Source organism: Aotus nancymaae, unplaced genomic scaffold (assembly GCF_030222135.1).
Source record: "Aotus nancymaae isolate 86718 unplaced genomic scaffold, 86718_ANA_hifiasm-v0.15.2.pri h1tg000011l, whole genome shotgun sequence".
NCBI lineage: Eukaryota > Metazoa > Chordata > Mammalia > Primates > Aotidae > Aotus > Aotus nancymaae.
In genome coordinates this window covers 54590796-54612722 of record NW_026988422.1, presented here as the reverse complement: position 1 = coordinate 54612722, position 21927 = coordinate 54590796, and the positions used below count along the sequence as shown (strand labels likewise).

At 42.3% G+C, this 21927-nt stretch overlaps 1 protein-coding gene across 2 annotated transcripts in view; it reads right to left on the bottom strand.

Moving 5' to 3' along the window:
- Nucleotides 1–8862, bottom strand: part of PCNX1 (pecanex 1) — a 208747-nt gene extending 199885 nt beyond the window's left edge. For both annotated transcript variants that reach the window (XM_021675042.2, XM_021675043.2), the window contains exon 1: nucleotides 8710–8862. In XM_021675042.2, coding sequence (XP_021530717.2) covers nucleotides 8710–8862 — 153 coding nt within the window. The remainder of the gene's footprint in view (nucleotides 1–8709) is intronic.
- Nucleotides 8863–21927: the final 13065 nt, after the last annotated feature.

The window sequence follows — 21927 nt, the reverse complement described above, 5'->3', positions numbered from 1 at the left end:
AAATTAAGGTTTATACCTTGCTTTTTAGACACAATGGTACCACACACTTTCTATAGCATAGTGTAACTATAATTTTTATATGCACTGGAAAACCACAAAATTTGTGACTCATTTTATTGCAATATTCGCATTATTATAGTGAACTGGAACCAAACTTGCGATATCTCCAAGGTATGCCTGAACACTCATTCCCTGGCTCTTTTTTCATTTTCATCTTCATTTTACAACTCTTTCTCCTTTGCTGATTTCTAAATGCTGTTTAGGCCTTTGAATTCTCTCCAAGGCCATTTTTTTTAATGAGTTATACTTTCTTCCCAGAAGATCTTATCTATATGCTGATAACTTCCAAGTAACTTTTACCCCAAATTTCTCTCCTGAACATTCCTCTTTGACTCTCTGAACTAATGTTTTCCAATCTCAAAGATACCTCCAAAATTGTTCAACAATCCCACCATTCCTCGATAGTTAACTTTCCCACTCACCAAAAGTAAGAACAGCATGTCACATTTGGGGGATCTTTCTCAAACCTTAAATATCCTCCTCACCTCCTACTTCACTCACTTTGTCCTTTAAGGAGATTACCTAAATCATAAAAGACGAACCGCAACTTTTACCATGAACTGTTTATCCCTTCCTCCATGAGCATTCATCCTGGCCTCCTTCCATCCTCCTCTAAGGTTAATCCTTTACCAAATGTGCTTTCCAGACCACAATCCTATTTTGTGTTCTTAGGAACCCGAGTTACCTAGCAATTTCTCATTCTCTCATTTATATTCTCTCTCAACATAAAGATTCACTCAATATTTGTAAAATGAGCATTTATCAAAGAACATATGCATACTCTTTAATCCAACAAGTCTATTTTTAGGAATTTATACAAAATACTAGTACGAAGATTAAACTACAAGAATAGTCACCCTACTATTTTCTAAATAGCTAAAACCTGGAAATGACTTACATAACCAGTAAGAGGGAAATGATTAAACTGTAACACATCCCTACTATGATCTATTAAAGCCATTTCCCCCGCCCCCATGGAAACATTAACAATTTAAAGTGAAAATAGGAGACTTGTAAACAGTATGAATTCTACAAGCCCATTTTTGTAAGCAAAGAAGTATTTAAAGCTCCAAATATATTTTTGGTTACGAAAATGTTCTACAGACAGGGGTGATGGAATTACCAATAGTTTTATTTTCTTTTTACTTATCTATAAATTTCTGATGTAGACAAATAAACCAGAACAGTTGAACAAAAAGATTTTTCATTAAAACATGGTCTTATTTGGAAAGAGAAAAGGGTTTTGAGATTCAGTAGTTTTCCAATGCCTTTGAGTTCTGATAAAATCTATCCTCATGTTGACATCTTTATATATACTAGCCAAAAACTGGGAAAAGTCTAGCTGCTTATCTAAACAAGAATGGATAAAGGTGTGCAAACTGTAGTATAGGCATACAAAGGAATATTACTCAGCAATAAAAAGGAACAAAGCTACTGATACAACACCATGGATTAATCTCAGCCACATTATGCTGAGTGAAGGCAATTTACACAAAGCATACGCTACATGATTCCACTTCCCTGAAACTCTAGAATAGGAAAAACTAATATATAATGAAAAAAAGTCAGAACAAGGATGAGGACTGACTCACAAGGGCAAGCAGAAACTATCTGGAGTGATGCTGATAGTCTACACATGCTGAGTTTCACTACACAGATGTGTGCATTTATCAAAACTTATTAAATGATTCGCTGAAGATCCATGCCTTTAGAACTCTACCTGACAATGCACCTGCAAGAGTTTAAGGGTGATTCATATAGATGTGTACCTTACCTTACATGCATCTCCCTAAAAACGGATGGACAGATAGAGGGATAAAACAGATGGAGACATAATATTTAAAAACACAGAATCCAGGTGGTGGGTACAGTTTTCTCAACTTTCCTATATGTTTGAAAATTCTTTAATAAAATGTTAAAAAATGTAACCCTCAGTAAGGTCAGTTAGAGAAAGCAAACTACCTAATTGAATCTGTGTATTCAAAGGCTAGAAAAAAAAATAGATACTTTCCTAGTTTTCCAATTACCAAATGATTTGGAGTAATTTTCTAGTGGCAGAAAACACTCCACCTTTATGTAACAAAAGACAGTAGAACATTTTAGAAATCAACTGCTTTTTCTTTTTTTTGTAAATTAATACACGTTTCTACAAAGTGACAAATATGGCTGCTTTCTTGGAGACCTCATTTGTCTTTTTTCTTTGAGATTCAGCAGGTACATGTGCAGGTTTGTCACATAGGCACATTAAGTGATGTTGAGGTTTGGCTTCTAATGATACTGTCACCCAAGTAGTGAACACAGTAGACAACAGTTTTTGAGCCCTTGCTCCCTATTCACTTTTAGAATCCCCAGTATTTATTGGTGCCTTCTTTGTGTCTGTGGGCACCCACAGGTTTAACTCCCACTTATAAGGGAAAACATGTAGTATATGGTTTTCTTTGTTAACTATCTTTGGATAGCGTACTCTTAATTTATCATAGGTAATATGATAGATAAGAGCTATTATCTGTGCCATGATGAATTATGGAAAAAGTTAGATTCACCTTGATCCTAAATATTGAAAATACTGGTAAAAGGCACAAGCTATAGATCTAAACAGGCCATCCACTACTCATTAAGCTTTTCCTAAGATGTATAAAATACTCTAATACTTAAAAATCATATGTACAATGGCTAATTTATAGTACCGTAACTTTTCTAGCTTGATTTAAGCTTTTAGAGAAATATAAATTTTAAAATATGAAAATTCCTGTTTTAGTCATCTTTACTAAATCTTGTTTAAAATGATCTTTAAATACTTTTAAATTGGGGGGAAGAAAATGACCTGAGGGCTTTAGAGTAATCCTCACTAATAAAAAATGTATCATTCTAAAGATGATAAAGATAACAAAAGATGTATCATTCTAAAGATGATAAAGATCAGTTACAGAAAACAAGACAACCAGGAAGAAAAAGTTGAAACCTTTATAAATTTAGTTCATGATTTAGTCTGAATATAATCTCTCCACAGATTTAAATGGTATATAATACTGTACATATCATGTATGTATGTATAACTGCACAGCTGCATGCACAAAAAGCCATATGTGCTGCACTTGTAGTGATTTAAGTGTTTTTCAAGGGTCATTTTCTATTTTTCAGTAATTTTATATTTGATTTTTGTCTTAGAGACTGACACTGAACCTAACCCCTAAGTAAGTAGCTCTACCATATAATACAGCCTACCACAATACTCCCTCCACCTCCAGTTGTTCTATATCAGTTGACAAATCTAAAAGAGCTTCACATGTATAATAAAAAATTCATTCAACAAGTACTTATTCAGAGCCTAATATGAGCCAAACAGTAATGCAGACACTTGATATACACTGCTGAGTACATCAGACTTGGCCTCTGCCCTCATGGAACTCACAAGGTATGGCAGTGGAGGGTGTTAGAGAGGGCAAACAAGTAAACAAAAACTAATACATATATATATGTTTGTGGTAAGTGCTATGGAAGAAAGTTATGGGATGGAATGATGAAAAAAGAGAGGGAACCTATTTATGGTTATCAGGCTCGGCCTCTGTGAGGAGATAATACTGAAGTCCAGTCCTCAAAATTAAGTAGCAACCAGCCTCGCAAAGAGCAAGAGGGAAGAGTACCCTTTCAGAAGGCACAACATGTGCAAAGGTTCTCATAGGAGGAAAAAGCTCAGTGGGCTAAAGTAACAGAAAGAAGGCCAGCATGACTGCAGCACAGTGGGAAAACTGCATTAACTGTAAACAAGGCAGAGTAAGTTTTGGTGAGCGCTTGGTAAAGATGCTGGATTTTATTCTAAGTGCAGAAGAAAATCTTTAAAGAATATTTAAAAGAATGATGGCTAGTCTGATGGTAGTGGGCCATCAGAACTTATTAACATTAGTGTCACTAAAGTTGGTATACAACCCTCTACTGCTAAATTTGACTGGTTTTTAGAAAAAAAGAAAAAAAAGAATGACACAAACAGATTTATCTCTTTTACTTTGAGCAAAAAGTGTTAAGATTTGCTCAAAAGCGAGGGGTCGGGGATAAGCAACTAATACAAGACTAACATTAACTAACATGACAGAGTGAGGAAAAACGTTTTGTGGCAGTGTTTAGGGGGGAATTCAGAAGCATTTAGGCATGATACCTCTGAGATGCCTGTGAGACAGCCAAGAGTTATGCTGAGTAGCAGCTGGATGTAAGTTAGGGGCTGGAAGTTAGAAATATTGACCAAGTTATTTAAACTTACCTAGAGTGTTTATAAAATATAAATCAATAGGCCATACTCTAGATCTACTGAATAAGAAAGGGTTTGCACATCATTAACATTGTCAAGTGACTCTGATGTCAACTGGGGTCTGGGAACCACTTAGGTAATAAATTTTAATGTTCTATTTCATCACCGAGGGATATACCACTTTATAAAGGAAAGCAATATATTGAGCAATATGTTATATAAATGATTTGACTTAATAATCCCAGAGCTATTTAGGCTCCTCCAGTCATACAATATTACAGAGGAAACACTTCTAATTAACCATTTTTTCAAATGACATTTACTGAAGGCCATTCTGAAGGTGAATAATTTCTTCTATTTTACAAATATTTTCTTGCAAAACACCCATGAAATATCTTACAAATCAGTACATCAAGGTTCAGAAAGGTGGAGTCTTGTCCAAAGTACACACAATCAATAACAAAGCTAAGATTCAAAAATCAAGACACTAATTCCAATCTGCTTTCCACCATACAAAAATGCCACACATCCCCAAAAAGCTCATCATCTGTGACACGTACAAAAATAATTGTAACTGGATTAAAAAAAGAATGAGGCAGGGTGCAGTGGCTCATGCCTGTAATTCCAGCACTTTGGGAGGCTGAGGCGGGCGGATCACAAGGTCAAGAGATCGAGACCATCCTGGCCAACATGGTGAAACCCCATCTCTACTAAAATACAAAAATTAGCTGGGCGTGGTACTTAGAGTCTGTAGTCCCAGCTATTTGGGAGGCTGAGGCAGGAGAATTGCTTGAACCAGGGAGGTAGAGGTTGCAGTGAGCCGCGATCACGCTACTGCACTCTAGCCTGGCACCTAGCGACAGAGCAAGACTCTGTCTCAAAAAAAAAAAAGAATGAGTACCTTAAGGGAAACAGGACAATCTGAATTAAGCAAAAATTATTTCTTCATTTTCACTACTTGAAAGTTTCTTAGGCCAGGCGTGGTGGCTTACGCCTGTAATCCTAGCACTTTGGGAGGCTGAGGTGGGTGGATCACCTGAGGTCAGGAGTTCAAGACCAGCCTGGCAATCATGGTGAAACCTCATCTTTAAAAAAATAAATAAATAAATAAAAATAAAATAAAAAGTTTTTTAACTGCAGAAACTATATATTCCACTACTCATCCACAAACGCTCCTAAATAGACAGCGTAAGTGTTTGAATCATATACAAAAAGTCCTGGACTGTTTCCTAACTCACTGTACAATCTCTCCACAGATTTAGGCACTTTTGGGGGATATAAATAAAAGGGAGCCTGGACAGTGACTTTGGCTTCAGAAAGCTCTGTGTAGACCCCAGCTCACAATCCGCCCACTAACAGCAAAACCTTGTGAGGACACGAGGTTAAAGAACCTATACATATACTTTTAAAATAGTCATTATCACTTACAGTTATTGTAAGAGCATGCAAATAGTAACCTATGGCTGTCTGAGATTTTAACACAAAATGTTGGATTTTGCTTTATTTTAGGTATATACTTCAAACTATCTATCTACCTTAATACTGTGCTACTAGTGTGTTTCCTAAAATGTTTATGAAACCTCTGTGCTGACCACCCCTGGTCTAGGATTCATCCCTCGACTACAAGATCAGGGTCCTCTTTACTTACCCTTTCCTAACAGTTCTAAAGCTTGTAACAACTCGTTACCCCCGGGGGCTAGAATTTTAAGTTCCCTGAAAGCAGAAGCTGTGTCTCGTCCAATTCTCATTCATTCATCTGAGTACTACCATGTGCTTTACAGTAATCTAGGTCCTAAGAATACAGCAGTGAACAAAACCAAGTTCCTGCCCTCTCAGAGTTTATACTCGAATAAGATAAGACAGACATAAAAACAAATAAATAGATATCAGTTAGGAATAAATGCCATACTATTTTAAAAGGGGGTAGGTGGGTTACTAAGTGTTGTGAGAGCTGGGGAAGTTGCTATTTTACATAGAGAAAGCCTCACGTATATGAGAACCTGCAATAAGTGGAGCAGCCACACAGGTAATCTGGAAGAGAGGAGTAATCCAGACAGAGGGAAAAGCAAGCACAAAGGCGCTGAGGCGGGAACATACTTCTTGTGTGGCAAGAAGAGTAAGAAGGCAAATGTGTGTGTGGTTCTGAGGATAGAGACACATGAGAGGGCAGGCTCTGAGAGCAGAAGAATGACATGATCTGAAAGAATCACAGAGGCTTCTGTGTGGAGAATAAAGAACAAAAGCAGTGAGCCTCATTAGAGCACTGCAATAATCCAGGAGAGAGAATGGTGACGAACCAAGGGAATGATGATGGCAGTGATGATGATGGTGGTAGTGGTGGTGATGGAGAAGGAGGTGGAGGCGGAGGAGTTAGAGGAGGAGTTGGAGGAGGAGGAGAAGGAGGAGGGGGAGGAGGGGGGGGAGGAGGAGGAGGAGGAGGAGGAGAAGGAGCAGGAGCAGCAGCAGCAGCAGCAGCTGGAGTCTGGTTAGGTTTTGAAGATAGAGCCCACAACATTTGCTGATGAACTGTATGTGAAGAAAGAGAAAGAAAAGAATCAATGAGAGTTTTTAAAAGGTTTGGGAAGCGTGGGATTCCCATTAGGATAAAGAAGTCAGAAGCAATCTCAGAAAGTGTCTAATACACAGTAGACACTCAAATATTTGAGAATTCAGTTTAACTTAACTCCCAAAATGAAGCAAGTAAACTCAATGTATTGGTTTCCATTTGCTCTAATATTCTTTGAGTAACATTTGCTAGTTACACAAAGAGACTTAACCATGACCACACAGTTTACTGCAAGTGTTATTGGACCCAGCAACTAATCCTTACCTCTCAAAAATCATTTTCAGATTTAAATCTACGATTCTTCTGGACATAAAAGAAATCCGTTTTGAAAGTTTTGTGACAGCCTGAGAATTCTTACACCCAAAGTAATTAACCCGTTCATTAATGATGTCGTATTCCTGGAAGGTATAGTAGTGCAAATAGAACTCCCTAGGCTAGAATTAATTGAAAATTATAACACTTCATGATAAATTTTCAGAATGCAACAAGACTGAACAAGTCCCCCTAATAAAATAAGCCACAAGACATCAGCATTTCTTAATGGCTTTTTTTAAAACCTCAAACAATAAGTCCCTTCAAAACAATTTCAATGAAAAATGTGAATCTGTTTGAGAATGTGAAATGCAGCACATCCTCCCCCAAGCAGACACTTTTCCTGCCAATTAGTGAAACTAAGCTTCACTTAGGGAAGAATTGGGTGTCCTCACCTTTTGCACTTCTCATAGTGGTATTCCTGAATTTTCTAACTCAACACCCTGTGTCTAGCTCCACGAAGAACCCCAAAGTTAGCAGAAATATATTCAAAGGAATTCTCCTAAAATAAAAAGTTCAGATCCTTTCCACCCCTCCGACTACTTTAAAATTTTATATGAAGCTTTAAGTATCATATCTGTCCACACGAGTTTCCCTAACGCCCCACCTAAGCTAAAATGCTTTAAAAACTGCAACAACTTTCAATGTCGCTTTAAAAACACAGATGATTCAGAGGAGCTGATCGCACCGAATTCAGCAACAGGCAGTACTCTCCCTACTCCTATCCGCCAAAGGCCTTGAACCAACCCAAACAAATCCGCTGAAATGCCAGCCAGATTCCCCGTATCTCCCCGTTCCCTCCCCCAGGGAGGCCAGGAAGCACCACGGCCATCCGACACGGGACTGAACAAAAAAAGAACCGCTGGGAACGAAGCACAACGGTTTTGTAGAAGCAGGAAGGTTCCAAGTCGGGTTTTCCACCACCACCCAGAACCAAGAACCAGCCCGGACGACCCCACCACACACACACTCAAAGCAGAGCCGCACGGTCCCCCGCGCTCCCGGAGCTCTGCACGCGGATTAGTGGCGAGGCAGCGGGTGGCCTCTCCGGGGAGTCCGGGGAGCCCGGGGCGAGGGTCGCCGCAGGGGCGGGCAGTGCTGGGCGCCCCCGGGACCCAGCGTGCCAAGGATAGATGCAGCGTCCCCTAAAGGCGCAGAGCGCTCGGCGCCTGCCACACAGCCCCACGGGCGGGGGGCCCCGGCGGGGACGGCCTAGCCGGGTGGCCGCGTGAGGGACCCCCCGAGGAGGAGCCTAGGACGCTGCCGCTTCCCAGCGAGCGGGCGGGGGCGGCCGGAGCGGGCTGCGGTGGGCTCGTTGCTTGTTTCCTCGCCGAAACCCGGGAAACCCCGAAGAGAGGAGTGGGGAGCACTCCCCGAAGGGAGGTGGGCGCGCGGGGGTGCTCACGCCGAGCGGGCGGCGGCCCCGGGGGGACGAGAGCCCCGGGAAAAAGAGGAAGAGGGCGCGACCCCAGCGCCGCCCCGCCGGCCCGCGGGGAAGGAGCCACCCGCTCCCCGCCCCCACACTCACCATGTAGAGGGTGAAGGGCAGGCCCAGCAGAAACAGCCACAGGTAGAGGTGCAGCGCGTTCACGAAGGTGGCCTGGTGCGGGTCGTAGTACCAGCCCCCGCTGAGAGCGGCCCACACCCCCTGTCGGAGGATCTGCAGCGTCTGCGACCCCATCCCCACCCGGCGCCGCCGCCGCCGCCGCCGCCGCCGTCGTCGTCCCCGCCCCGGCCCCAGCTCGGCCTCGGTCGCCGGAGCCTGCAGCTGCCCCGTCTATCCCCCTCCGGAGCTCCGGGAGGGCGAGCCGGCGCCTCGGCGGTCGCTGGTGCTGCTGCAGGAGGAGGAGGAGGCAGCGAAAGAGGAGGAGGAGACCCGGGAGGAGGAGGCGGCGAGCGGCGGGGCGGAGGACGGCGGAGAGGAGGAGACCGGGCTCCTGAGCACCGCCGCCATCTTGTCTCCTAACACCCAGAGCCGCGGCCAGGCCCCAGTCACCCGCGGCCCGCCAGCGCCCCCGCCGCCGCGACCCCCGCCGGCCGCCAGCCCTGGGCCAGGCGGAGAAGGAGGCCCGACTCCCGGGAGCGACGGGGAGGAAGCCGCGCCCCCTCCAGCTCCTCCCCCCCGCTCCCTCCGCCCCCTGGGCTGGCCCCCGGCCGTTGCGTGCCGCGCCTGGGCCGCCGCGGGCGCCTCCTGTCGACGTCCCAGAGAAGCGCGCGCCAACGCGGCCCGGGATCAAGGCCCGGGGGCTGGGGAGGTGGCGGAGATGCGGCAGGGGGTTGGGGGGCGTCCAGGGACCCCATTCTGCCCTTGGTAGACCCGCTGGCAAGCTCACCTACCAGTCTCTAAACGGGGTCTTTCCTACTCCGAAACTAACAGATATTGACTCCAGAAAAGTGTCCTTGCTGTCATTTATATTTATAAAAGACCTAAGAACAACTGAAGCTAACATCTGAGATACTCACTGAAGGCCTGAAAGAATTGGGTACGGCAGATGACACTGTTGAAAAGTCACAAACGCACCCAAGTTGAGCAAGAACTGTGTTGGCCCGTGTGTGAAAAAATAGCCATGTCCAGATGGGGAGAATTTACTACTTCCAAAGACAAGTTAATAGAAGTGGCACGAGACATGAAAGTACTGAGTGGACAGGTTATCATTTGTACTCAGTGATTGCATTTTTAAATGTGCTGTAGCTAGTAGCCATTTTTATCAATGGGCCAATCTAAACAGGGTTGAAAAAGATTAACTGTGACTCTACCTCAAACTACAATAGCGTCTTGCAGGTCTCTTTTTATAGCTGTAAAAACGGAATCATTCTTGGCTCTGTGTAATGTTTATAAGGCGTGTCTGATCTCATTGAATAAAATTTTCTTAAAAAGAGTTTGAAGTTTGAGTTTATTGAAGTTTGACTTTTATGACAATAAAAGTACTTTGTATTCCCAGGTTAAAGTTGCTGTAATTAATGAGGGAAACGAAAGCCAAAGGAAACTAGTAATATTTTAAGAAGAATAATGAAAAACCATCACAATACCTCCCCGTGCCATACCACTTATAGCTGATCAAACACTATCATACCCATTTCATTCAGAACTTCAGGACAATCCTTTGAGGGCAGCATAGCAGCTGTTGTTATTTTATGGATGAGAAAACCTAAACTCAAGTAAGTGATTGGTCAAGTGCTTATGGCCACCAGCAGTCACCATAACTGCATGAACTGAACTTTGGAAGTTCATTTCTCAAGGCTCTCCACCTTATCCATTTCAAGTAAAAGTCTGAACTGATTAAGAACTGCTCAGCACCTTCTGGTTATCTGTGACTAGCTTAAATATATGAGCAGTTGTCATCAAAGGGCAAATTCTTAGGGCAGCGCTCCATAGAAACTCTATGGGGTGTGACCCAGCAATCTGTTTTAACAAGCCCTCTGGAGAATTCTAATGTACCTTAAAGGTTAAAGCTACCACTGTAGAACACCACACCATCCCTAGCCTTGATTTGTTGATCTCCTTATAATCACAAAGCCACTGAGTTCCAGTAAACTATCTTGAAATTGAGAAACAGTGGACAAAATATACTTTAAAGTGTATTTGTATATCTAAAAGCAAAATTATGATTAAATAATGCAATTTTACAATTAAAATAGTGGCCTTGAAGCTGGTGTTATACATACCAGCTATTGCCAAGTTTTCATTTGTTTCCCCTTAAAGGAGACAGGAAAGATCTCTGAGAAAGTTTTGGAAGTAATCCCAACCTTTCTAACACAAAGGAAGATGTAAACATGGATAAAATTCCAATACCACATCAGTTTCCACACCAGCAAAGATCTGCTATGGTTTAATATAAAAGGATTAACTGTAATGAGGGTGAGGCGGATGGGGAAAAATGGAAACTAGAACCAGATACATGCATGCAATTGGAGGCCAACCCAGCTGGCGTGATAAACATTCAGCCAGAATGCGGTATCTGGAGGATATGGAACCGGCAGCGGGCCAGGAAGGCAGCCGGCATCAGGCCTGTTAAACAGAGAATGTGGGTGTTGGAAGCCAATGGACAGCTGGAACACACAGCCTTGGAAAATCCAGGAGTGGGCAAAAATTGGGAAATCATGGCAAGCCTTGAGAAAATGCTTATAGCAAAGCCCCAGCTTCAGTGCTGGGGTTTTCTAGGTCTGCCCTCTAGTTTCTACAGGAAACTGATGAGAATAAATAGAATTCAGATCTTAGCGCTACTAGGCAAGTTTGGGGACCCAATAGAACAAATATCCAAAGGCTGGATCTGGGGGGACAGAGTGAGACTTACAAACAAAGTGGGAGCTTGATATCTAGAACTAGGACCGAATTTCACACTGATTATGGTTGCCTTATGCTGAAGTCCCAAAGTGTTAATATAAAACTCTAGTTGCCCTCCAAAATGACTGGGATTGATCCCAGAACCTAGAGGTGGGAGTCATATGGCAATAGCCAGTGAGTGAAAAGGGGTTAGCAGGATTGGCAGGCCCAGAGAGTGGAAAAGGTAGTTAGAGACTACATCTTTCAGCTCTGGACTGGTAGGAACATATTAGAAAAAATGCTAATTAACTGACTTAGTAGCAATTGAAAATATCCAGTGAAAAAGCTGACCTTTCCAAATGACTGACTCAGTCACTGGGGTGAGGGGGGAGAGAAACAATCCTACAGTGCTCTCCGTAGCTCTCAAAATGTTTGTGAATGCTGCCACACAAACTTCGTATTTTATAAACTAGAAGCTAAGGCACAGAGAGGTTAAATGGTTTGTCTAAGGTAGCACACTCTATCATGCCCATAAAAAGCAGGACAAAAATCCAAGGAACTAATTTTGCTAAGTGTTAACCCTCTTAGCCGTGCATAGAAGCCATTAATAATGTTACACTTAGCATGTCAAAGTTAGCAGCCATGACATACTACCAAATCACCATTTGACATTTGCTCATCTTCAGCTAATCCTATTAAAATCATATTTTCTGACTAGCTCATAGGCCTCCTGGGGACTGAGAGTATTTGACAGCAGATGCTCTCTCCTGCCTGAAAAGGACAAAGCTGAATGTACAAAATCTAATAACCCTACCCAAGCCCACCTTGGAGCAGAGTCGTGCAAACTGCAGCTCTGATCAATTTTGTGTGTCAGTTATCTACTTTGGACATATGGCCCACATGTCCTGCCAATGATCCAGATGCAGTCAGTATCCATGTCTTCTCCCAGACTGACCCCTTTTCTTTCTCTTAGTGAAACCAACATTTCCAGCTCACTCAGACTTGGAACCTCATATATCCTTCCCATTGTCTATTCTCCGCAGTCTCTTCTGCTCAACCCTTCCTTTAGGTTGCCAGATCAACCATTCTGTTGATCTGGCAACGTAAGATCAACTCATACCCAGTAGTCTCCTATTACTACCAATGTCTCCTCTTCTAAGCCATTCTACCTTCCACCAACAAATTAATCTCCCTAATCCACTCTTAAAAACCTTTAATTCCCTTCAGGACTAAAGGGATACTCCTTAGCCAAGCAAAGTCCCCAGCAACCTGAATCACTTTATTCTGCCATTTCCCAGCATGAACCCTTTTTTTTGGTGAATATCAGTATAACTATATGTTTATCAGCCCACTCATTTATTAATTTCTGCCTCTGTGCTTTTACTGACACCATTTGCCTTACTTAGAAAACGTTATCCCTCCACCTGCCTACTAAAATCCACTATGACTACTCCAAACCCATTTTTCTATTTTTTGAACAGCCTAGAGCACTCACATGTTCCACTCATTTAGCACTTAATTGTGTGCTACTTCGTATCCCTCCATCTAAACGGTACATTCCTTGAGGGCAAGGCACTTCTCAGCATGTCCCACAGGGCCTACCAGAGAAAGCTGTTAGCATCAATTAACACTCAGTTCATATACATTGATGAAATAAAGCACAGAAACCAATGGCTTTCCAATTAGAGATTTTAATCTGTTTTTGTCATTCATTTGATAACTCTTCAACATTTCAAAGCATTTTACCAGTTTAGAAAAGCAGTTCAAGGAAGGAAAAAAGAGTATAAAATGAAGGTAAAGAGAATTTGGAAGAGAATGCTGGGCGTGGTGGCTCACACCTATAATTCCAACACCTTGAGAGGCCTAGCTGGGAGGATCACTTGAGCCCAGGAGTTTGAGATTAGACTGGACAACATGAGCAAAACCTCGTCTCTACAGAAAATACAAAATAAGCTGGGCATGGTGGCATGTGCCTGTGGTCTCAGCTACGCAGGATGCAGAAGCGGGAGGATCACCTGAGCCTGGAAGGTCAAGGATGCAGTGAGCTGTGATTGCACACTCCAGCTTCAGTGACAGAATTAGACCCTGTCACAAAAAAAAAAAAAGAAAGAAAGAAATGAAATGAAAAAAGGGAAGAAACAAACAATAAGAGAAGTGCCTTAGAATTCTTCCCTGGATCTCTTTTTGCCATTTGCTGGGTACTGCTTTATATCACATCAGGACAATAAATATCAAATGGAAACTTCCCAAATCTCACATAATATAATTATAAAATACCATCATCTGGATATGGAGCTAAACAAGTGAAAATAAAAGACTTTCTTACTGACTAGGAGATGATTCTTCTTGGAAATCTCAACCCAATCTCTCTTTTTTTTTTAAATGTCAACTCCATGTGATGAGTAATTTAAAATACGTTTTTAGAGACACCAACTAGTTTAGTAATTCTTGTTACAGTTTTGTGTCATCCTGAGAGTGTCTTCTGTTACGTCTCAAAAAACAAATTCACTTCTTAAACTTACCACACTTTGGGAGCAGGGCAATGAAAGGAAAGGGGAAGCATACAAGATATTGCAAAACTCCCCAAATATTGTGAATCCCTAAATTAAAAATAATATACGCAAGCATTGTTTTTCATCTTTTCTTTTTCTTTTTCTTCTTTTTTCTATTTTTTTCTTTCTTTCTAAAGAAGAATGTTTTTCATCTCTTGACATTAAAAGATTCTTCTATGTCAGTTTGATGTCTAATGTGGTTAACTATATCGTATGACAGAGCTTATTTATCTTTTTTTTTTTTTTTTTTGAGACAGGTTCTCATTCTGTCACCCAGACTGGAGTGCAGTGGCACGATCTCAACTCTGCAACCTCGGCCTCCTGGGTTCAAGTGATTCTTGTGCCTCAGCCTCCTGAGTAGCTGGGACTACAGATGAGCACCACTACATCCAGCTAATTTTTTTTTTTTTTTTTTTTTGAAGCAGTTTCGCTCTTGTTACCCAGGCTGGAGTGCAATGGCACGATCTCGGCTCACCGCAACCTCTGTCTCCCGGGTTCAGGCAATTCTCCTGCCTCAGCCTCCTGAGTAGCTGGGATTACAGGGACGCGCCACCGTGCCCAGCTAATTTTTTTGTATTTTTAGTAGAGACGGGGTTTCACCATGTTAGCCAGACTGGTCTCAAACTCCTGACCTCAAGTGATCTGCCTGCCTCAGCCTCTCAAGGTGGTGGGATTATATGTGTGAACCACTGCGCCCAGCCTTGTTTATCTTTCTATTTCAGCTAAGGTAGCAAAATTCCCGCAGGACCTACTAGGCCAACTTATGTGGCTGGATGATTCTCTGAAGAGTTCACCCCCTGTATTAGTAGCTACCAGTGTCATCCAAAGCACCTTCCTGTAGTTAAGTAGAAATGAGAGTTGTCACCTTTGGAGGCCAGATGTCTGGCTCCTCTGGCAAGGAGCACCAGGAACATTCCTTGGTGGGAAGGTGATGTTCATAATGGAAAGAGCCTGAGGACTGGAATCAGATGAACCTGTGTTTTAATCCACCTTCTGCTACTTTCTAAATTAGTCCTAGCCCCAAGTCAAGGAATCCAAGCAGAATTGAAGAGTCCTGGAGAATTCAAGGTTGCAGACTCATTGCATTTCATTTTGATGGCTGGAGCTTTTTTCTAATGACAAAAATGAACATTCCAATGACATCATAAAAAGATCTTTCCCTTGGAGACTTTTCACTGCTTCCTTTATGGAAACCTTGACAGTCCATGGGAACATATTTCCTACTTGTTTTTTTTGTTCATTTGTTCAGGGTTTTTGATTTTCAGCAGGGTTTGGTTTTGTTTTGCCTCACCTACTATCACGAGGATTCAGCAGCTGTTAATATACACAACTATTTTCTAATTATGTACAAATAATATATTTTGTATATACAGCATAGGAGGGTGATATGTAGCAGTATAAAATCTCTCAAATCAGAAAAGAGCATGACACAAAGTAAAACCTCCCTGTTCTTGCAGTTTTCTTGCTCCGTTTCTGTCAGTATTTCCTTCCTGTAAACTCATTATATTCTTTTTTTTTTTTTTTTTTTTTGAGACGGAGTTTTGCTCTTGTTACCCAGGCTGGAGTGCAATGACGCGATCTCGGCTCACCGCAACCTCTGCCTCCTGGGTTCAGGCAATTCTCCTGCCTCAGCCTCCTGAGTAGCTGGGATTACAGGTATGCGCCACCATGCCCAGCTAATTTTTTGTATTTTTAGTAGAGACGGGGTTTCACCATGTTGACCAGGATGGTCTCGATCTCTTGACCTTGTGATCCACCCGCCTCGGCCTCCCAAAGTGCTGGGATTACAGGCGTGAGCCACCGCGCCCAGGTACTCATTATATTCTTAAGTCTTATGACAAGTGTTTCTCAGTGTGTGTGTAGTCCATGGATAACCCCAAGTCAAAATCTTCTGTTAACAACAGACTTCTAGCCAGGCACAGTGGCGCGTGCCTGTAGTCCCAGCTACTTGGAAAGCTGAGGCTGGAGGATCGCTTGAGTCCAGGAGTTCTGGGCTGTAGTGCACTATGCTGATCGGGTATCCACACTAAGTTCAGTATCAATATGGTGACCTCCCGGGAGTGGGGGACCACCAGGTCACCTAAGAAGGGGTGAACCGGCCCAGGTCGGAAATGGAGCAGGTCAAAACTCCCGTGCTGATCAGTAGTGGAATCGTGCCTGTGAATAGCCACTGCACTCCAGCCTGGGCAGCATAGCGAGACCCCGTCTCTTAAAAACAAAAAAACAAACTTCTGGATCCAGGTGCCATGATGCATGCTGGTAATGCCAACTACTTGAAAGGCTAAGACGGCATGATCACTTGAGCCAGGGAGCTGAGAGTAGCTGAGGCAACATGGTGAGACCACATCTCTAAAAACAAACAAACAAACAAACAAACATATAATCTAAGTTATGGTGCTTTATACATAGGGTATGGAAAAACTTCCTCAGTGTTTAGGTATCCCTGAAATAAAGAATTAGTATAAACACCTATTGTTTTCTATCTTTTGGTATTAAAAGATAGAGTTCCAAGCATCCAATAGAATACTGAAGTATCTTTTAATGAACTAATAAAGATTGATCCTTAAAATATATGGTGAAGTGGCTCGGTGCTGTGGCTCATGCCTGTAATCCCAGCACTTTGGGAGGCTGAGACAGCCAGATCACTTGAGCTCAGGAGTTCAAGACCAGCCTGGGCAACAAGGTGAAACCACATCCCTACCAGAAAAAAAAAAAAAATACAAAAAATTAGCTGGGTGTCATGGTGCATGCCTGTAGTCCCAGCTACTTGGCGGGGGGGCGGGGGGGCTGAGGTGCAAGGATCATGTGAGCCCAGGATGTCAAGGCTGCAGTGAGCTGAGATCATGCCACTGCACCCAAGCCTGGGTGACAAAATGAGACCCCGTCTCAAAATAAATAAATAAATTATATATATATATATATATATATGTAAGGGAAAAAAGTATAGAACAGTATGTGTCATATGCTTGTATTTGTGTAAAGAGAAAAGAATATATTGTATGTGATTATATATGTACTGAATGTCCCTAGCAGAACATGTGAGAAAATGGGCAGCAGGAATTGCCACAGGGGTGAGAGACTTTACTTTTGATTGCATACCTTTTTTCTTAATGAATTTTACATCATACACATGTTATCCCTTTTCTTTTTTTTTTTTTTTTTTGAGACAGAGTCTCACCCTGTCCCCCAGGCTGGAGTGCAGTAACACAATCTTAGCTCACTACAGCCTCCGCCTCCTGGGTTTAAGCCATTCTCATGCTTCAGCCTCCCAGGTAGCTGAGGTTACAAGTGAGCACCACCACACACAGCTAATTTTAGTAGTCAGAGTTTCACCGTGTTGGCCAGCCTGGTCTCGAACTTCTGACCTCAAGTAATCCGCATGCCTTGGCCTCCTAAAGTGCTGGGATTACAGGCCTGAGCCACTGTGCCTGGCCCATGTTACCCATTTTCAAAAAGTAATAACCAAACAAAAATAAATAAATAAATAAGTAATAACCTGGGCCGGGGAGTGGGAGAGCCAATTCCTACATTGCACCCAAGGCTTGCTAAATTGAAATCTCTCACATGAAGCCCGGAGACATGCATTTTTAACCAGCTTCTTTACTCTTCTGCAAGCTGGTATTGAGAAGCACTGTCCTTGGCCTTTCCTTTTTAAACATTTCTTTCTTCTTTTATTTCCTCTGAGCTTCCTACCATCACCACCACCACCTCTTCTCCTCCCCTCATTTCCTCATCCATGGTAGATCTCATAGTTTTCCAACTTAATATATAGTCATCCTTTGTTTTCTTCTTTTCCTTTTGAGGTGTCGTTCTTGCCTAAGAAAATGACTTCATCTATGCTCTCTACCCCACCACCTAAACCCTACTGGGTTTGTTAACCTTGGTCCTTCAGGTACCACCAGCTTTCCCTTTCTACTGGCACTTTCCTCCAGCCCACAAACAGGTGCTCTTATCCTGAGGGCTACTTCCTCCTCTCCCTTGCAGCCAGCTTTCTTAAAACAGTGCCCTTCACCTGCCTTGACCTTCACTCTCATCACTGCTTGTGCCCACGTCATCAACGATTTCCTAGTTGCCAAATTCAGCAGGCAATTTTCAGTCTCCGGCTTATTTAATCTCTTTGCTTCTAGGTCACTACTCCCTCTTCCTGGCTTCCTCCTCTCTAATTACCCTAGACTTGAGTCTCATTTATGGAATCCTCATCTTCCTTCTACTTCTCAGAGTTGTCAGAAGATAAATAAGGGGGAAGAAAATCCCATCATCCATTTCCGGATTCTTTTTGATCCAGAAGATGCTGCAACATCCTCCCCACCTGAATTATGTAGTGGCCCTCAGCCTGTGGAATGACTAGGAAATGGAAATAAATTCCTTATGAGGAGTGATTAGAAATATGACACCTCAAAAATATTTGTAAAAATCACTGTCTGAAGAACAGAAAAATGAGCTCTGCCTTAATCATGACAGCTGTATTCTAAATTTGCTTTTTGGGTTTTGTTTCAAATCCCTCAGTCCTGATAGCCTCGAATTTACTAGGAATTCTTAAACTTCCTAATCTCTAATTTATGTAGAGGTTTTATAAACATTTATTTATCTATCCATTCTTCCTTTGGACTTGCATTTTGAAAACCTGACAACTTATTGAGAGTTTGCTCGGGCCAGCCTCTCTACCATTTTTCATCCAATTGGTCCTTCGTATTACTTTTTCATCCTAAAAGTAACACATTCATGGTATTTTTATACGAGAAAATATAGGAAAGAGAGAGAAAGCTTAGTTAATAGGCCCACTACCCAATCTCGACCAGTGTTAATGTGTGATAATGTTTGCCCTGGTCTCTCCAGCCCTTTTCCCCTCTGCTGCTGTACTCTATTCTAATAGGAGTTCAGAGCCTGATTTGGAAAGTTTTTATATCAACACATGCCATGTGCTTTGGCAGTTTGCTAAGTCTGAGAAACTTCAGAGACATTTTTTCCTTCTGACTTACCCATGTGTTTCACTTAGATTCTTGGAAACATTCTCTGTGCTACATGGCTACTAGCCTGCAGCTTCAAGTAACAGAAAATTCTATTCAAACTCACATCGACAATAAGGAAAATGATTGCTTCATACAACTGGAAGTCCAGGAGGCAGGCAGGCTTCAGGAGCAGCTAAATTTAGTGGCTCTGGATCTCTCTCTCTGCAGTGCCCTGTGATGACCTCTTATGTGTGTTGGCTTCAGCCTTAGGGGGCTTCCCTCATGGAGGCAAAATGGCTATAGTCATTACAGATTTCACATAGTGATGCCATCAATTAGCAGTTCACCTAAGAGCAAGGAAATTTCCCTCCCAGGAACTTCCAGTATACGTTTGGTTACATGTCTATTCTTCTTCTTTTTTTTTTTTTAAGACAGAATCTTGTTCTGTCATCCAGGCTGGAGTGCAGTGATGTGATCTCAGCTCACTGCAACCTCTGCTTCCCAGGTTCAAGAGATTCTCCGACCTCAGGCTCCTGATAGCTGGGATTACAGGAGCCCACTACCACGCCTGGCTAATTTTTGTATTTTTAGTAGAGACAGGGTTTCACCATGTCGGCCAGGCTGGTCTCGAACTCCTGACCTCATGATCCACCTGCCTTGGCCTCCCAAAGTGCTGGGATTACAGGTGTGAACCACCGTACCCAGTGTCTATTTTTGGATCAACCCCTGTCCTCAGGCCACTACCATATACTGACTCATTCTGGCCTGGGTTCCTGAACCAATTACTGCGCAGGGGAATGGAATTACCCTTAGACCAGTCAGTTCCAGATGTGAACTGAGGTGTAGGGGATATGCTGGGAGGGATAAATGCCTACATAAAACTGGATTGTGTTAGGAATCAGAGAGGAGGAACAGATACTGAGTGCCTGTTTCAGAACACCCTCATCAACAATGCATGTTGTCAGATTTTTGGATCTTTGGTAATTTGATAATTGAAAAATGATGTCTCAGTATAGCTTTAATTCGAATTTCTCTATTGTGAGTGAGGCTGAGCCATTTGCATGTGCTTAGGAGCCATGTGTACTTTTTCTCCTCAGGTCCTGCCTGTTCATATTCTTTGCCCCTTTTTCTTTTTTAAAATTTTTTTTTTTTTTTTTTTTGAGACGGAGTTTCGCTCTTGTTACCCAGGCTGGAGTGCAATGGCGCGATCCCGGCTCATTGCAACCTCTGCCTCCTGGGTTCAGGCAATTCTCCTGCCTCAGCCTCCTGAGTAGCTGGGATTACAGGCATGTGCCACAATGCCCAGCTAATTTTTTGTATTTTTAGTAGAGACGGGGTTTCACTATGTTGACCAGGATGGTCTCGATCTCTTGACCTTGTGATCCACCCGCCTCAGCCTCCCAAAGTGCTGGGATTACAGGCGTGAGCCACCACGCCCAGCCCCCTAAAATTTTAACTCTTATTTTGGATTCAGGGGGTACATGTGCAGGTTTGTTTCAAGAATATATTGCCTGTTACTGCAGTTTGGTGTATGATTGAGCCTGTCACCCTGGTAGTGAGCATAGCCCAGTAGACAGTTTTTCAGCCCTTGTCCCCCTTCTGCCTTCCTCGCCTTGTAGTCCCCAGTGTCTATCATTCTCATCTTTATGTCCATATGTACCTAATGTTTAGCTCCCACCTATTAGTGAGAACATGTGGTATTTGGTTTTCTGTTTCTGTATTAGTTGGCAGCTGTATCAGTGTTCCTTAAAAGGTCATGATTTCATTCTTTTTTATGGCTATGTAGTATTCCATGGTATATACATAGCACATTTTCTTTATCTAGTCACTGTTGGTGTCTTTCCCCATTTTTCTATTGCATTGTTGGTCTTTTGCTTTCTGATTTGCAGGAGCTCATTATATGTTAGGGAAATTAGTCTTTGGTCTGTAATAGAGCTGGACATATTTTAGCAGCTTGTCTTTTTTTGACTATGTTTAGGGTTTTTTCTACGCTGAAAATTTTGATGTTCAAAGATTGAATGTATTAATCTTTTCTTTTATAATTCTGGATTTAATGTCATCATTAGAAATGCCTTTTCCACTTAAAGGTGAATAACCCTCTTTTAGTTTTTTCTAATACCATAATGGTATCATTTTAGGAATTTAAATATTACTATCCATTTGGAATTTATCCAGGTCAGGTATAAGGAATAAATTCAATTTTGGTATTTTTCTCATTTGATTGACTTTCATTTTATACTGTTCCATGATGATGGCTGCTTCTTGTTTTGTGACACTCACGTTTTGCCAATATTCCCTACAGTGGTTTTAAACATCTAAGTTTTCATTGACTTTAATTAGCAAAACAGTAACTCACAAAGTTTCTGTAAGTTACTGCAGGTCATGATATATTTTAGAGGTTTGGGAGGGGATAGGGTAAAAATGTCTTGAAATAATATAAAGAATAATACTTGTTGCATTTTAATAATCATTGCTATTTGGAAATGTACTTACTCAGGTCCTTTACTCACTATAAAAATCATTAAAAACAATAAAGTATGGTTCCATGATTTAAGTTACTTAAAATTGGCATATTAAAAGTTCTACTTATCAACCTAGGCCCTTTTTAGTTGTGGAATGATGAGTCTTTTTACTCTCCTATAGGCTTGCGGGAGGTAGTGTGTTCTTGGTTGCATTCTAAGACTCTGCTGAGCCCCGAAGTCTTTTGTTGTTGTTGGAGATAGAATCCTGCTCTTTTGGTCAAGCTGGAGTGCATGGTGCAATCTCAGCTCACTGTAACCTTCCTCTCCCAGGTTCAAGAGATTCTCCTGGCTTAGCTTCCCAAGTAGCTGGGATTACAGACATGCATCACCATGCCTGGCTAATTTTTATATTTTTAGTAGAGGTGGGGTTTCGCCATGTTAGCCAGGCTAGTCTCAAACTCCTGGCCTCAAGTGATCCGCCCGTGTCAGCCTCCCAAAGTGCTGGGATTGCAGGCATGA